This window comes from Rasamsonia byssochlamydoides (assembly GCF_041956645.1).
Source record: "Rasamsonia byssochlamydoides strain NRRL 3658 unplaced genomic scaffold VTN77scaffold_42, whole genome shotgun sequence".
NCBI lineage: Eukaryota > Fungi > Ascomycota > Eurotiomycetes > Eurotiales > Trichocomaceae > Rasamsonia > Rasamsonia byssochlamydoides.
In genome coordinates, this window is record NW_027192425.1 from 117039 (window position 1) to 133682 (window position 16644).

At 50.3% G+C, this 16644-nt stretch overlaps 5 protein-coding genes across 5 annotated transcripts; 2 read left to right on the plus strand and 3 right to left on the minus strand.

Moving 5' to 3' along the window:
• Window positions 1–2523: 2523 nt before the first annotated feature.
• VTN77DRAFT_5804 (uncharacterized protein) lies at window positions 2524–4292 on the plus strand (the record flags this gene model as incomplete). Its single annotated transcript, XM_069422012.1, has 3 exons — window positions 2524–2616; window positions 2742–3408; window positions 3514–4292. The coding sequence occupies 3 exons, from the start codon at window positions 2524–2526 to the stop codon at window positions 4290–4292; spliced, it is 1539 nt and encodes a 512-aa protein (XP_069276682.1).
• A 1345-nt stretch (window positions 4293–5637) lies between these two features.
• Window positions 5638–6130, plus strand: VTN77DRAFT_5805 (uncharacterized protein; the record flags this gene model as incomplete). Its single annotated transcript, XM_069422013.1, has 3 exons — window positions 5638–5689; window positions 5764–5862; window positions 5973–6130. The coding sequence occupies 3 exons, from the start codon at window positions 5638–5640 to the stop codon at window positions 6128–6130; spliced, it is 309 nt and encodes a 102-aa protein (XP_069276683.1).
• Window positions 6131–6573: 443 nt separating this feature from the next.
• VTN77DRAFT_5806 (uncharacterized protein) lies at window positions 6574–7884 on the minus strand (the record flags this gene model as incomplete). The annotated part of the gene is made up of 1 exon (XM_069422014.1): window positions 6574–7884. One exon carries the CDS (start codon window positions 7882–7884, stop codon window positions 6574–6576), a length of 1311 nt encoding a protein of 436 aa, XP_069276684.1.
• A 594-nt stretch (window positions 7885–8478) lies between these two features.
• VTN77DRAFT_5807 (uncharacterized protein) lies at window positions 8479–10053 on the minus strand (the record flags this gene model as incomplete). The annotated part of the gene is made up of 1 exon (XM_069422015.1): window positions 8479–10053. The coding sequence occupies one exon, from the start codon at window positions 10051–10053 to the stop codon at window positions 8479–8481; it is 1575 nt and encodes a 524-aa protein (XP_069276685.1).
• A 5123-nt stretch (window positions 10054–15176) lies between these two features.
• VTN77DRAFT_5808 (uncharacterized protein) lies at window positions 15177–15935 on the minus strand (the record flags this gene model as incomplete). Its single annotated transcript, XM_069422016.1, has 4 exons — window positions 15177–15210; window positions 15300–15390; window positions 15447–15638; window positions 15884–15935. The coding sequence occupies 4 exons, from the start codon at window positions 15933–15935 to the stop codon at window positions 15177–15179; spliced, it is 369 nt and encodes a 122-aa protein (XP_069276686.1).
• Window positions 15936–16644: the final 709 nt, after the last annotated feature.

Consider the following 16644-nt stretch of genomic DNA (forward strand, 5'->3'; position numbering starts at 1 on the left):
TGGGTAGTGGATTGTTTTTATACTTTTTTATTTTCGATTTGCATGGGAAAGACGGCGTTGTGTGTCTGTCATACGGATGTTATGTTGTCATCTTCGGCAGCGTATATACCTTTGATGGACTTATCTTGCTTCGGAATGATACTGAATATAAGATCCTGGAGATGCTGAGTCATCGGAGTACGGCCTACTCCGTACGGAGTGTTCAGGGCTATATATAACTGCTGAGGGACCCACCTGTCAGCCTCCATCTACTCCATACAATCGCAATGGTCGCTGATTATACCCAATGGTAATACTGTACAACCATGGTGTGGTAATGCTCGACGAGGGAAAAAGGCAAAGAGAAAGAAAAAAGAGAGTGAGAGTGAGAGAGGACAAAAATGCAGCGAAAGACTAGATGAAACAAAATAGAGATGTGATAATAATGCAGTGAGGAAAATTTTAAGGTTTGGACCGTATACTTGGGAGTAACAGTAGATCCGAGAATATATATTTTCTCTCAGTGTTGCCGTACGGGAGGTACACGGGTATCCATAAGGATAGAAAGAGTGTGTTTCTTGGCATTTGTCTACAGCAACATTTCCTCTTCTATGCTCGAAAGGGTATGATTATCTGAAATTGACTACGAGATGGTCGTCTGATCTACCGATTGGTGATGAATGGGTGGATAATTTATGGAGTACTTTGTAGATCCTACTCCGTAGGTACCTGCGTGCTGGGTATTCCGTAGCAGATGGCACTGACTAGCCGTCTTAGTCAAACCCGAGAGAATGGTTCTGTGCAAGTCATACAGAACTCTGTACGGAGTATGGAGTACTAGTAGCATTAGTTGACATCTATTAATTTTTTTTTACGGAGACTTCCGTTCTATATCGATAAAAAATGGAAACAAACGACTCGATGCGATGTGATTGCTCAGACCCTTAATCGTGGCTGTCCACTAATGCCGTGGCCTGGCAGTGTGGCTGAGGCAATCACCGACCAAACGGCCAAATTACGGAGTATGTGGCTGCTGAGATCGCCCGTACAGAACGATCTCTGCTGGCGAGCCATAGGTTATTAATCAGGCCCGTGGAGTCGTGGACACAGCCAGGAAGATCATTCTTTGTTCCGCAGTGACATTTGGAGAGGTTTTGCCCACAGGGGCAGTCCCCCATACTCCGTAATTATATGATGGATCCCTGGGCCATCCGCCAATAACCTGCATAGTCGAGTCGATTCTAGACTGTAAACGGCGTGCTAAGTTGAGCTAGTTATCGCGCTTAGATCCTACGGGCATGGCTAGCTTGTCCCCTGGGGCTGTTCAGCCTGTTCCAGAGAGACCTGATGCCGTTCTGGCCTGCGATTTGTCTCTCGACCTTTCCTTCCCTGATCCTGCTCCTCGCCCTCTGTCTCTGCCCTGCCTTCGATCCTCTGCACTGCATGTTCTTCCCCCCCTCTCCGCCTCCTCTTGCCAATAGTAATAATTATGATTGAAGATTGAATAGACCTGTCACGAAACAAAAAAGCAGGGTTCCCTTTCTCTACTCCTCTCCCTCCCATATCCTTCTCCTCCTTCTCTCCACGCCATCATTCCTGCCTATCCGGTGTTCTTCCTCTGCATCACTCCTGACCGGTCCGGTTGTTCTGCAGCTTGCGCCCGCACCTTGCATTACCCCATTCTCGCCTGCACTCGTTCAAAGCGACCTTTCTCAGCGGTGGGGGTTTGACACGTACACACCCCCTCTTTAAACCTCTCCATTACTGTCCCTCGTTTTCCCTCTCTTTGTCTTACATCCTCTCCGACACAGACACGCAAGTCCCGCTCCCGCTTTAATCCCACCGACCCCCCTAAAGCCATCTACCGACCTTCGATCTGCCTGCCATACCGACAGAGGAAATTCGAGAGAAGGATACTGGCACAAGACCGTTGTTGAAAAAAAAGGTCTTGCTCACCACTCTACTGTCCATGTTGGACATCTTCCCTTTCAGACACCGCCTTTCTTATCTCGTTGACAGTGTCTTCGTCCCGCGCAGCAGTCTATCCTGAAACACCTGCCTCCACCAAGAGTTCTGGCTTGGTTCGAGATCAACAACGGTCCTCCCCGACCCAGATCCATTCAGAGGGCTAGTCTGGTTTGGCTCCACTCCTGCCGCCTTTTTCCCTCGAGGCAACGAACGAGTCGATTTGAAACATTGCCGGCCCTCTTCATTGTCTGTCTGTCTCTGTGAAACGACACTCTCGTCCTTTCTAAGAGTCTGCATATCCCAGGGACCACCGCCGTTTATCCTCTCCGCGTGGGACCGCACCGATCCTTCTTCCCATCGATTCCAGTGGTAAGGCTCGGAGTGTTTAGGGGTAAAGTGGGGCTTGACGTTGCGGACCGATTTTCTGTGATCGCAATGTCCGGATAAGCAGGAGGGCATTGAGAAGGAAAAGAACTGCAGCTATCTTGTTTCTTTCCATCGTTACAAGGTTCTTCTTGTTGAGCTGGTTTTCTGCTTGCCGGGGCTGTTCCCGCTGTCACTGTTCTTGCCGCTGGGATGGCTGGAACAGCCGCTGCAGTTTACTCCGCAGATGCTCTGACATCGTCCACTAACAATGCTTGGGACTTTGCGGTACCAGTTGGATCGGAGGTTTGTTACATTACCTCTCCTCTCAATCCCTTCTCATCGCTTATGTCTTGTGGCTGCATTTGAGTCTCTATGTGATCACAAAAAAGGAGGATGGCACACTGATAGCTTTTCCTGTCATACAACAGTTCAACGATGGCACTTCTTCCAAACGAGCTTCCAACGATTCGACCTCCGCCTATCCGAAATCCTCCTCCCATCGACACCGTACCCCCAACGGAATGCCGCGATCTCGCACCTCATCGCAGTCTGGTTCCAGACGGGATAGCAGCGCGGGGCGCGAAATAGGCCCGCCGACAGCGGCAGATCGAAAGGGCGATGGTCCCGGCAAGTTCTACAGCTCTACAGATCCCGAAGTCGACGACGACAACTGGATCCATCGAGACAAGCTGGCCCGCATTGAGAGTGAGGAGCTTCAGCAGGCGGCGATGCGCATCCAGCGTCAGGTCCGTGCAGGAAGCAAATCCAGTAGTCTGCGCGGCCGGAGCTACGACACGCACAGTCTCAACGGCACAGTCGTCACGTCGCCCTCGACGGAATACACCGAACCGTGGCCCAGTCTTCAGCGGCAGCAGCTTGATTCGCCTATTCCCCTTGAGGATCTCGAACAGGAGGCGCCGTCAGAAGCCGAGCGGATGAATTGGGATCTGCGTCGGCCGGAGGAGATCGCGGCAGAATCGCAGGACGACAGTGCATCCGCCAAATTGTACAAGAATACCGGACTGAAGAAGAGTTCGTCACGGATCCCGGTTCTGACGACCAGTCCCCATCCGATATCACCGGACCAAGTTGAACGTGAGTTTCCTATCATACAACGCGCTCGTACTCGCACGCTGGGAAGCGGAGACGAAGACAGTGTATCCCGTATAGCCAGTGAATCGGTAGTTGACAATCCTGAAGCGTCTCCTTTCCCTGTGGGAAACTCAACCCCTCCAATGACCTCCAGCCGACCCGGCAGCCGAGCAGGTCCGCAATCGCAGTCGCAGTCACAAGCTCAGGCGTCCCCGGCGAAGAAGACACCCGCGAAGGGCACTCCGTCCTCGACCGGCCGAAAGTCCTCCGCCCCGTCGGGCAACCGAAAAACGTCAGCGACGCAGAAACAGCGAGCCGCGTCGGGCAGCAACGCCAAAGACCGCCCCGGCACGCGAGCAGGTGAAACCCGGCCGACGACCGCCGTGAACCGTCCTGAAGGTGATCCCCCGTGGCTGGCCACCATGTATAAGCCGGACCCGCGACTGCCGCCGGAACAGCAGATGTTGCCGACGCATGCGAAGCGGCTGCAGCAAGAGCTGTGGGAGAAGGAGGGCAAGACGCCGTCCGTATACGACCGCGAATTCGCGCCGCTGGCAGTTCGCCCGGATGATGAACCGCCGCGTGTGAATCCGGAGCCGGCCAAGGCAGAGCCGGAATCTCAGGCAGAAGAGGCACAAGCAGAAGAGGCAGAGGCCACATCTGCAGAACCGCCCGCAGACTCGTCATCGTGGCCGCTGAAGTCTCCCAAGAGCCCCGAGCCTTCGAACCGTCCTGGAACGAGTGGCACGAATTACAGCACCATGCCCAAGGTGCAAACCACACCTCCGGTTGGGCTGCCGGTGCCGCAAAAGGCGCAGCCGCCTCCTGCCGCCGTACCAGAGCCGGAAAAAGAAGAGAAGGGGTGTGGATGCTGTATCGTCATGTGACAGGCGTCAGTCTGTTTGCCTTGACAATACTATTTCTTTTTTTTTTCTCTTTTTCTTCCGGATTTGTTTAATACCCGAGTTTTCATTGCTGCCGTCTGTTAATATTGATTGTTCGACTAGTGCGAGGTTGTTATTTATTCAGCGAGCCAGGGCTGGTATTTTGCTTGTTCATATATCGGATTCAGCAGTTGATTTTCACATCTCACCGGCGTGTCGAAATTTCCTTGCTTAACCCTAACCAAATCTGTCCATTCCTTAGATTCTGATTCCCTTTGACTTTCTGTGTGGGTGTTGATCTATTTAATCATGGGGCTTGATATCTCACTTGTTGACTTTACCTTCGCGGCAGCCGCGGGAGCAGAATACCAACTTTGCTGTTTGACGGCAAGAGAAGTCGACTCGGCGAAGCTGTGGTCTGTTCTCTTGCATTTGTACATTAGACCTTGCTTCTATTATGACGACTTTGACGAGACATATTTTTCTGTCTTCTTGTTCAGACACCTTCCGGGTTTTGTTGATAGCGTTGACTTCTTCCCTACATGCTTCAGCTTTCACTGTTGATGTTGTGGTTGGTTGTCCTGTGGGGGGTTAGAGGTGTGAGCTTGCTTGCCGGGAATATTGATATACATCGCTAGTAATCAGATAATCATTCAGGCTGATTTGGTCAGAGAATTTCGTCTCCACTTAAGTATCAGTATCAGTATTGGTATCAGTAATCAGTAATCAGTAATCAGTAATCAGTAGAGTTAGATAAATACTGATGATTGGCAATTGCATATTCTACATTTCTGTAAGACTGTGGCAATCAATCGGATGGATAGGATCCGCGGAAATCGATTCCATCAGTTCCAGCCCTGTGAGTGTGAGGTTAGCTTAGATAATCCGATGTCGGCTGCCATTGCCGCTATTAACCCCGCTGACATCGCCGTCTCTAGCAGAGGTAATACTTAGTAACCTGCAATATTATATTGCGCATCATCCCGCCCGTCGCACGCCATCATCATACTCCTACTGCTTAATAACCTGCTGATTAGCTGGGTTGCTTACTTATCATTGTCCTTTTTTTTTCACACCAGTACTGTACAGCATATAAGGTATCGACCATCCTTCTCTTCCTTACCATCCATCTACCAACACCTCCCTCCCCTCCCATGCGACCATCTATCTATCTATCTATCTATCTACGACCGTGCCGAACACTCAGATATCTAACCGATATCTATTCCACTCATCCAGGGAATCACCAGGTTCCCTTTCTTTAGATCTTTCGCCCACCATTTCGTCCCTATTCAGCCGTCTCTTCGGCACTTTTGCCGCCGCTTCCCGACCCGCTTCGCCAGGCACCATGTCCGCTGCTAAGGTCAAGGCGCAGAATCTGATTAATGAGAACCCTGTTGGTGAGCAGCCATCTCTCTCGCCGGGCGCGATTAATCGCGGGCATCGTCTTTTCTTAGCTGACAATGATGGATAGTGGTGTTCTCCAAATCCTACTGCCCCTACTGCAAAGCCACCAAGGCGACGCTGAGCGGCCTGGGCGCGAAATACCACGTGCTGGAGCTGGATGAGATTGGTGCGTACATGCATACATACATACCCCTCCCAACCCGAACCCGAACCCGTCAATTGGAAGAATCCCCTGGATATATGCGAAGCTAATACACCCTGGTTGTGGATGTATAGAGGACGGCGCCGCGATCCAAGACGCCCTCGAGGAACTCACCTCCCAGCGCTCGGTGCCCAACATCTTCATTAACAAGAAGCATATTGGCGGGAATTCGGATTTGCAGGCTAGGAAGGCGGAGTTGCCGGAGTTGTTGAGGGAGGCGGGTGCGCTGTGAACTAACAAAAACACACGAAACTTGTTGACAAATACGGAGTACTTCGTAAGAGGAAAGGGAGGAAAGGAAGGGAGGAAATGATTGATTAATCGATTAATGAACTATTATGAATGTGAAGGGACGAGAAAGGAAGAAATGCAATGCAGTATAGTATTGTACACTGGTATTATTGTTGATTAATTAATTACGAATGTGAAAAGAAAGGATCTAAGGAAGGAAGAAATGAAGTGCAGTACAGTATAGTACACCAGTACTTTACAGGCTTTGCCATCGATAACACACCGGACAAGTGTCCTGATTTTGTTCTCGATATTCATCGCTATCATCTCCATATACTACTACCTACGTAAGGACCTGAAGGCAACTAGAGAAGCAGGAATGGACGCTATATTGAACAAGAAATAAGTACTGTACATATATACATCATAGCTGGATTCAGCTAGCTAGATCACCCTCTGAACAACCGTCCCAACCGGCCTCTCCACAATCCCCATGACCCCCTCCACAATACTCTCGCGCGCTGGCTCGCTGGCCACCGTCTTGCCAGCCAGATAGTTCAACCACACCAGCCGACTGACCCTCTCGTCGGGGACGCGTCCCAGCCAGAGCAGCGGCTGCTTCGGATCAGACTGGAACAGCGCGTCGAGCGCACCCTGCTGGTCGCGCAGCAGGAGCAGCACCTGGCCCTTGGGGATGTTCTTGCGCGTGCCGCGGCCGAAGAGCGCTTTGAATTCGTTGACTGCCTGGCCAAAGGTGTCGTCTTCGAACTCGCTGAGACGAGGTGCACCTGCTGCAGCAAGTTCCTTGGCTTTGGCGTTGGCCCGCTGCGCCCGCGTCGTCATCCCCCGCACCCAGGCATCGCGCATGTGCATGAAATCAGTGTTGCGAACCGGGACGATCCGGATCGCTGTTCGCAGGTTCCCTTCCTTCAGGATTTGCCCCCATGTTTCTTCACCCTTCTCCGGATCGAGGAGGAGCTTCTTCAGCACCTCCCGCTCTGACGACACGAGCGATGTCGCCGCTACCGCGCCGCTCTGCGCTGCTTCTTCCGTCGGAGGCTGTACGGCCGTGCGGACCAGTCGCTGCTGCAGCGTCGCGATATCCGACTTGGCGATGTACAACCCGACGACGTAGACCTGGATGGAGAGGAACGAGACAGTGCGGATCCCGAGCCCGAGAAGCTGGTATTCCTCCTGCTCCGGCGAAACGGGCAGCTCCTGACCGGGCTGGAGAGACGAGACATCGATCGACTTCGGCAGTTTGATCGTCGACGGGAAGTGCGGAACGGTGCTGTTGCCTGTCTCGACCTGCTCGACGCCGTCTTGGCCCTTAATGGGGATTATGGACGGACTGCTGGGGAAGTCGGCGGGTGGTCCGTCTAGCTTGACACTGCCGTTGCTCGTCTGTGCTTCCACCTGATTCTGTTTCTCCTGCTGTTCTTTTTCATCTGGTAATCCGAACACATTCAGCTTGATGACGCCGTACATGGCGAGGGCGCATACGGCGATTCCAGCGGCCGAGCGCACCATATTGCGCTTGTATTGCGAATACTGCTCATCTTTCGCGGCTGACGTTCCTGATGACTTCGATGCCCGCAGAGGGTTATTGCTGCTCGCCCATGTTGCAGATCGGAGCGTGCCCGTCGTCGAGAGGGAGCGGGTATGCCGGTATAGCGGGGCAAGGCGGGTCTGCTGCTGTCGCAGGCACCGCGAGCAGGTCCGCAACCCGCTGCGGGATGCCGGTGGTATATTCATCTTCGTTCGTGATCCAATTGCACGACAAACAAATGCGAGGGTCAATGACGGAGGAAGAGGATCATGGAGCTTCAATGTGCCAAGCCGAGTCGAAGCAAGCGGAAGCCGAAGCGGAAGCGGAATCCTCAGAACCATGCACGTGACATGTGAGCCCTGAGAATGACATAAACAGTAGTCAGTCGATTCTCGAGGATGGGTTCGAAGAATGTGAAAATCGCGTCTGGACGACTTCGACTAGCATCAATACAGATTACGATGGATTCACAGCACATGTGGCATATACACCGTATCAAAGGTGTCCATTCCTGGCAGACTTTATTCAGACCATCTTGTAAACGCTGTCGTGAGTATCATCCAGTTGAGCCTTTTTTTTTTCTTTTTTCTTTTTTTACTTTTTTCAGATGTCGAACCTTTATTGAATCCAGAAAACCCTCTTATCATGGTCTACTAACGTTGAGACAGGACTAATGTCTGAGATCATTCCAATAAATGCCAACCAAGGTGGCAACACAGTCGCAAGAGAAACGAAACCAAGAAATAAAGATTACATATTTACACGAAAAAGCACTCCAAAATCCAGCACCCAAATCATAGCTACTGCCGTCGTTGGCGTCTGTCCAATTCCCGACAGTCCTCGCAGAGAGTCATTCCACAGCGATGGCACAGGTTGATAAACGCGTCCGAACCGCCGCCCAAAGCAGCCGTCTTGGGCTTCTGGGTAAAAGATCCCGTCTCCAACAGCTCCTTCATCCCCAGATACGTATACCCTTTCGGGCGAGGGACGAGCGTGCGCCAGCACCGGGCACACTCGTAGTCGATCTCTTCGTCCATCTCCTCTACCTCGACAGCATCCCACGTGTGGTCGCAGTCAAAGGGATCCATTTCGTCGATGTTGGGCTCGCTGCCAAAGTCTTCTTCGGCGTCTTCCCAGTGCCGGCCTGCGTCTAGGTTGATGAGATGACGTTCGGGAGCTGGAACCGGTGCACCAGGTTGCTGCTCTCCTTCATCGTCACCCTGTTGAAGAACGATAGATATCTCAGTCTCCGTCTCGGCATCTACTACCCGTCTCTGATCGTCCTCCTCGTGCCACTCGTCGGCCGCGCCGTGGATCTCATCTTCGAATGCCGCCGCCTCCCGTTCGGCCGGACATGGCCGCGCTCGACACACCCGGATCGGCCCTGTGCACCACCAGCACCACTGCGCACCGCAGCGGCATTGCATGTGGCTGCAGCCGTACATGCGTCGCACCGCCGCGCGGCACTTTGGGCAGCGTTTGATGCCCCACCGGCGGAGGAGATCCGCCATGTCAGGGTCGATGTCTGGGGTGTCGGAGCAAGGCGTCCCGGGGTGGGCGAGTTGTTTGCAGGAGCAACAGATGAGAACCTCACATTTGGGACAGGGGATCGAAGGAGCAGCCACCTCGGGGGTGGAGTGTGGAGGCGTCGGAGGCGGGGTTTGGATGCCGGGGACGAATGCTACAGTATGATTGGGATTGCTCTGAGCGTAACCTCCAGCAGACGTGGGAAACAGACGGTATGGAATAAATGCCGAGCAGGTGGGAATAGGGCAATAGACGCGATTGGGAGTGCTCCATTCCTCGTACTTCTCCTTGAAATGGGCCACTTCTTCCGACGACAGGACGAACCGAGCATATGTGACGGGGATCGGGGCGCAGCAACGGGGAGGCATGCTGGCCTCATTCTTGCAGGCATTGACGAACATCCTCCGAACGCAGCTGTTGCAGACGGGGAGAGAACACTTCTTGCATGGTCGAAGTGGAAGCGGAAGCACTCTATCTTTCCTCTGGACGATCGCTTCACAGCAGTAAGAGCATCTCACGTCTGGAGCCGGCGGAGTTGGAAGCGACGCCACGATGCTGTTGTCACCGTCTCCTAGGTTGGCTACAGGGTTCTCTGTCGTACCATCCATATGGCCTTGCGCGGTGGCAGTATTATCCCGATTGCGGTGTTCAACAGAGATGGTACCCGTGCGAGTCTGTTCAGTCCTTTCTGAATCACGAATGGGTACGTTGACAATGTATTCGGGTCCATTTCTGAGAGACGGAGCAGATCCAGCATGCTCTTGTGCCCGCTGCGCTACGTCCAACATCTTCACCTCCACATTGGAGACGGGCGTCTCCTCTTCTTGTCGAGAGTTGCAGCAGCCCATTGTCGTCGCGGAATCGGAAGAAGGCAATTAGAAGGGCAGGATGAGGATGAGCTGTCGTTCAAGGCAGAAATTCTTCTCATGGCATGGGTCTGGTGGAGAAAGAAAGCTAGATAGATCGACCATACAGGGGAAGCAAATTCTGCCTTGTGGCAGAAGGTTAGAGAATCCCTGGGAGTGAGCAGACAAGTGAATATATATGGCTGTCTCTGTGGATAGCCTTGACTGCAGAGTTTCCGCATCGACGGGCGAGCCAGTGTCGGGCAGCGGTTAACTCGAGAAGAGGCCGTCTACTATTGGGAGATAATGTCAGACAGGAGTCCAACCAGACCGTGTGATAGACCATGAAGGATTGCAGGTCGGCCATGCGTTGAGTCACCTTGCCGACGGTCGCGAAGAAGGTCAGCCTGCAGCCTTGTCGTGCTGCTCCACCTGCACGCAGCATTGTTCTCGAAGCCATAATGGCCGGTGTTCTGTAGTGCAAGCTGCAGTGCAGTCGTGCAGAGATAGGGCCCGCTGCCTGAGTGCCACTGCCACGGTGCTCCAGTCACCGAGCCTCCAACAATAACAACCCACCCAACCAGCAGTCGAGTCGAGTCACACAAACCACCCGCAGGCAGAACCGTGCAAAAGTGCTGAATACTAACGATTGATTTTTGGCTGCATGAATCCGTACCCCGCCTAAGTACCTAAGTGAATTCCTTCCTTTTCTGGTAATCCCGACGACGTCATTATTATCCGCACTTTGTTTGTCACAAATTACCTAGGTACATCTGTAAAGGAACTTTATCAGACCTGGGTCGCGATGAAATTGGTCAATGCAGCGTGTGGATCGACCGATCTGGTTTGATGAATCCGTGGTTTGAGTGAGTCACTAAGCCTCAGCTTGTAATATCGACTACCAGCGAAAAACAAGTCTCAGCTGGCAGTCTAGATCTCGGTTTTTATCCAGTAATTCTGAAGGTAAATTTGATGCCGATAAATTCTGCCTTTTGCTCTCTTGACTTTTCGGATTAAGCTCCTGATGTGATTAAAGGCCCAGCACGGGAAGAGAAGCTGCTCTTGGATGGTGGGCTTGCCGTACTTGTTCCTGTTGCACTGAACATACCACTTGTCGAACAAACCTGTCAGTAAGTAGGTCGAACTTGAAGTTGTAATGTACTTGTCACCCACATGTGGTGATAAGCGCGATGTGTTGTAAAACTTCCATGTAAATTGAAAAACTGGTCAATTTTTCTAAAGTCTTTCTGGCTGAATTGAAGAAAATATTCGGCGCCTTGGCGAAATTTCATTGTCCGAGAAAATGGCATGATATTTCTCTTTCTCTTTCTCTTTTTCTTTTTATCACGAGCCGGAAAATTGATCACTTCCCTTCCCCAGCGATGATGCTCCAGGGCAAGGAGAGCAGAACGTCGTAGCATTATTCGCTCATCATCAGAATCATATCATGGATCCGCCTGAATTAGATCTCCAGCGCTGTGGCTTTGATATGTGTATCTTCCTTGAATATTGATGAGGGAGCGTTTCGAGTCCGCCCATGGCTCGAAGAACATGGTATTGAATATTGTAGAATGGAGCGGAGAAGCTCTTTCCTGATTCGGAAGTCTGTTGTCCTCTTCACAGGCCATTCCTCACCAGACGAGGTGTAGACATTCCGATATTCTCCCAGACATATATAGTGAGATTGGGCTCTTTTGTTACTTCAACCTCAGTATGAGGATGGTCGAAGGCATGCAATCTCGAGATGCGTCGAGACTCTGTGATGGCTCTGAAGTCTTGACAATGTTTCTGCAATTGCAAATTCCGACAATTGGAGGATTCTTCATTATCCTTGACTTCATGAGGTGTTTCCGCAATTGCAGTTTCCAATAATTAATGTGGGAGCTTCAAAAGAAGCAATACGATCGGATGTATTTTTCTTGTCATACTCGACTTAGAGGACGCGAGCATATGGGAAGAGATCAACATCGATAACTTCCAAAGCTAGAAGATTTCTGTTCCAGACAAGCATGTCAAGCAGGTAATTAATAGTTGGCCAGAAGTCGACCTCTTGGAGTGTTTGGGTACGGGTTTCTTGGTTGTAACTTGGATTCTCGTCATTTGGATCCTGGTCGTCTTCTCTGGCTTTCTCTGGCTGCACGAGCTTTGTCCTCTCTGCACCCGGCTTCCTAGCCACCACGTGTGCAGGCAGTACCAATAGGTCTGCTTGGCCTTAGATGCCGTAGAGTTGGCGAACCCATGTTGTTGTCGCGTTCGTTTTGTTGCTGGTAGAACGGTTTCGTGGAGTGTTGCGCCTCGTGGTTTTCTCGTTGTCTGGGCCGCTGTCAAAGGGATTGAACTTGTATTTCGGAAGCAATTTGTCACGCTCGAATCGTAGCATATCTGACTCAGGCTTTTTCCGTGGCGTCTTTGGCATCTTGGAGCGTGTAAAGACGATCAAGTAGGGACGGTCGTGGGAGACATGGAAGAAGACGAGAGATTATTAGAAAGAGAAACGAGAGAAAGGTTGCAGGAACTAAGGTCACGACAACAAAGAAAGCCACTAGCGTAGGATGCCTGGATATGAGTCTCCATGTCTGATGCCATATTGGCGGCAGGTCTTGTCCCAGCCTTTGATTTGATGGTAAAGCAGGCGTTGCATTTTCATGCAAGCTGAGGAAGATGAGGAGGAAGAAGAGTAGAATTGATTAAAAAAAAAAGAAGGTAAAGAAAAGAAGGATAACGGTAATGTATCCTTGAAATCCGTAAAATTTCATTTTTCGAGGGAATGGCGTGAAATTTCATTTTTTTTTTATAATTTCGAGCCGGAACATTCCCCATCCCTAGCGATGATGCTCCAGAGCAGGGAGCGTGGAACGTCGTAGTACCCTCTCGTCATCATAACCGTGAAAAGAAAAAGAGGCGATAAAGTAAAGGGAAATTCGATCACTTTCGTCCATGATGTTTCGATGAAAACTTCGATTTCTGTCAGAGATGATTTGGTATCCATCCCTCGGGGTGGACAACACGTATATCATCCCTGGCAGAGAAGAAGGGAACGTCAGCAGATGCTGGTCGCCAAAGAGTTCCTCAGTGGTTGTAGTCTCTGATTTACCTGGGGTGGATAACACGTATGTAGAAGGGAACGGCAACTTTCACAGCGTGTCCGAGGACTAGAACATCGATTCTTGCAGGTTGTATTCGATAAAATGGCACAAAATTTCATCTTTTGAGAAGATTTGTCGAAACTTTGCTTCTTTTATTTCAATGTTGTAGACCAGCCATCTTGTCACCCGCAGAAAGAAGCCCCTGATGTGTTCGAAGGTCCAGCATCGTTCTGTTCATTGTGTTCGATAGTGTTTGGTTCGGCATGTTGCTCGTTATCCTGCTCAGTGTAGGTATTGTTCGTCTGAAGTCGACGAACCAGGGACAATACGTAGCGGATTGGAGTCGTCATCTCTCACATACGGTGATGTCGGACGTTCCATGATGCGGCGGACAAGTCTGTTGTACTGTAGTACATAGCACTTGGCGAACCAACCTTCCAGTAGTAGGTCGAACTTGAAGTTGTATGTATGTACATGTACATACTTGTTGCCCGCATCGATGACAAGCGATGTGCTGTAAGCTTCGATGGAAATTGAAAATTGGTCAATTTTCTGGAAGTCTTTGGGCTGAATTGAAGGAAGTATTCAGCGCCTTGGCGAAATTTCATTTTTTATGTAAATTTCAAACCGGAAAATTGACCATTTTCCATCCCTAGCGATGGCGCTCCAGAGCAGGGAGCGCGAAATTCGCTCGGTATCGTATCGTGGATCCGGTGGAATCAGATCTCCAGCGCTGTGGTTTTGATGTGCGTGAAGGAGAATCAGAAAACAAACCAAACACTCCATTCTCGTATCGCTCTTCCGCCCTTTTGATGGTCAACAAAGATGGTTACTGATAGGATGGAACCAAGATACACTAATGTTGACGACCCGAACGTTTGCATCCACAGCCAGACAGCTTTGCCATCGTACAAGATGGCAAACGCCATGCTAGGATTCTTCATGATAATTAACTTCATAAAGTATTTCTGCCGAGTCTCGACCAAGAATCCTCGATATTGTCCAGTCCACCAGACGGTCATAGTTTGTCGATGATTAGAACAAAAGTCTCTAATGTCAGCGTGATGTCTGGGAGGTTCACCTTCTCTATGTTTTTCGGTGCTTTCTTCTGATGTTTTGTCCGTTTATGACTTTCGCCCATCATGTTTCTGATGAAAATATCTATCAGACATGCTTTCCACAGCATATCCAAATACTGGTACATCAAATCTTGCAGGTCGTCCCCGTAGCTAAAACATTCGAATGTAAGCGAGTTACACGTACACATTATCAAAGGTAGATGTTACATCTCTTTGATGTCTTTCCCGGTATCTATGCAGTGTTCCCACATGAAGCCTGCTCTTTGTTCTTGGAACGATGAACAGCAGGAAGCGGCTTTATTGGCGACCATTTCGATGTCATCCTGGGAGGCGTCTCATCCACCCGCGATGCCGGATAGGATCAATATTCGACAAGGTTCACATCGGTGTGACGATAGTTTGTCAGGTCAATTGATCAAACCATCTTCCTCGAGAACATCTGTTCCACCGCCGTTTGCCTAACTATCCAGCAAAGTTCTCGTTCCCAACTTCTCACTCTGCAAATTGATATCCCAGGCTTTTCGAAGAGAACTAGAGCAACACTCACGTCTCAAATAGCCCATATATGAGAGCCTTTTGCCGCTGTTATCTGAGACGCAGATTGATGAAGGACGCAGGTTCGTTGGCGTCGGCATGCAGATCATATCTTCGTTGGATAAAAGAATCAACTGCGGCTGGGAGAGGTGTAGACGTTTCAATATTCCCTGACACGTATGGTGAGATTAGGCTATTTTGTGACTTCAACCTTGGCATGAGGATGCTCGAAGGCTAGGATGTTAGTCAAAACTGCTATCGTGGAGAGGCTCAGTACGATGAAGTTTAGGAAGTCAAAAGTAGGGATGGCGGATTTGTGCCAGGGATGATCGATTGATTGATATCAGGTACTTCTCCGATGAAGTCGAATTAAATAGCAGGTGAAATCGAGGAGCAGATGAAACCGAGTACTCGCGGGTATCAACGCTCACGTCTCAAACAGGGTTCCATGAATAGTCTGCCTAGGATCAGCTCCAGCATCAGTATATCAGAATAGTATTGAGCGAGATAGTAGACAAGATATTGGCCTCATCCCAAGGATGTGACTTACAAGGTATGTAATAGCGGCCAAGTGTACCATGGCTTCCCATCAAATGGAGACCGAGATCCACGAAACTGGCAGCCTTCATGGAGAATACTTTCTAGGGACAAGTCAGCATCCATACCTTTTTTTATCTTGTTTCTAGGCCTTATTTACCAACGATGTGAGATGGCAGACGCGTATATTGACGCGTATGTTTGGGCTTGGCTGGGGTGGGGGGTTTCTCCAGATGGCTGCGAGAGTCTACCGTGAAGGCTGGATACCTCTCGTGATGTTCACTGCCCAGCACCACATTGGCCGTCCATGTCTGATCGCTGACATGGTGAGTCCAATAGTCGTCGTCGGACGCTGAGGACTCAGAGTCATACCGATAAGCAAAGAGACATGAGGACGGTGAATAGTAGGCAAGAAATTTGCAATCACGTCACTCCACGACATGGTCTCTGCAGTCAGAAGAAGAAGAAGAAGAAGAAGAAGAAGCTTAGATCGTGGGAGGAGATGGGCGAGCGAGGTGCCTATATGGCTGGCAAGCGAGTCAGGCAGCCCTAGCCCCGGGCCCTATGCCCTAGGTCTAGGTCAAGGTGTTGACTCACCATCATGTACAAACGGCTCCTCATCGAAATTCGAGTGCTCGCAGTGCTTCATTGGTGTTTGCGGTTCGAATGCAGATTCTCCGGCTTCTGGTGGCCAACAACCTCAGGGTCAGGAGGTGTTGCAGCCCGGTCCACTGCATCACTGACGAAGACATATGTTGCCGTGATGCATTGTCAGCATCACAATTTAAGTCACCTTGCCGGTAAATGGAGGACTTCTAGCGCGCTGGCTAACTGGCTGATCGACTTACCATTATGTAGCCGGTAACAGACTTATTGTAAGAAACTTTCTTCTTGGGAAAAGGCAAGGGTGGTCGCTGTATGTACGTCGATGAATGAGGGGCCATGAGGTGCAAAATTCAGACATCTGTAAAGTATTGGTGCTCTCTCCAGGGCCATATCCGATCTAGAATTCTTCAAGATATACTCGATTCATAAACCCAGAGATAATGGCGGAGAGGATCCGAACAAAACATCACTGAGCACGAGGACAACCAAGATAACATATTCTCATCGACGTGGGCGAGCATCAAGCTGTCCTGCATAAAGATACGGCATAGCATAGATTGCTCGGGTGCAGGCCATACAAAGCAGGTTATGTATGTATGTACAGTACATGGTGGGTGTCTGCTGTTTTCGAAAGGTAGTTGAAAGCTTAAGAGATATTACCAATCTCAATATTAGCTGTAACAATTGGATGATAAATGTAATGTCAGCTATCAGAGGTAAATCTGATTTTTTTTTTAAATTAGGTCTAGCTA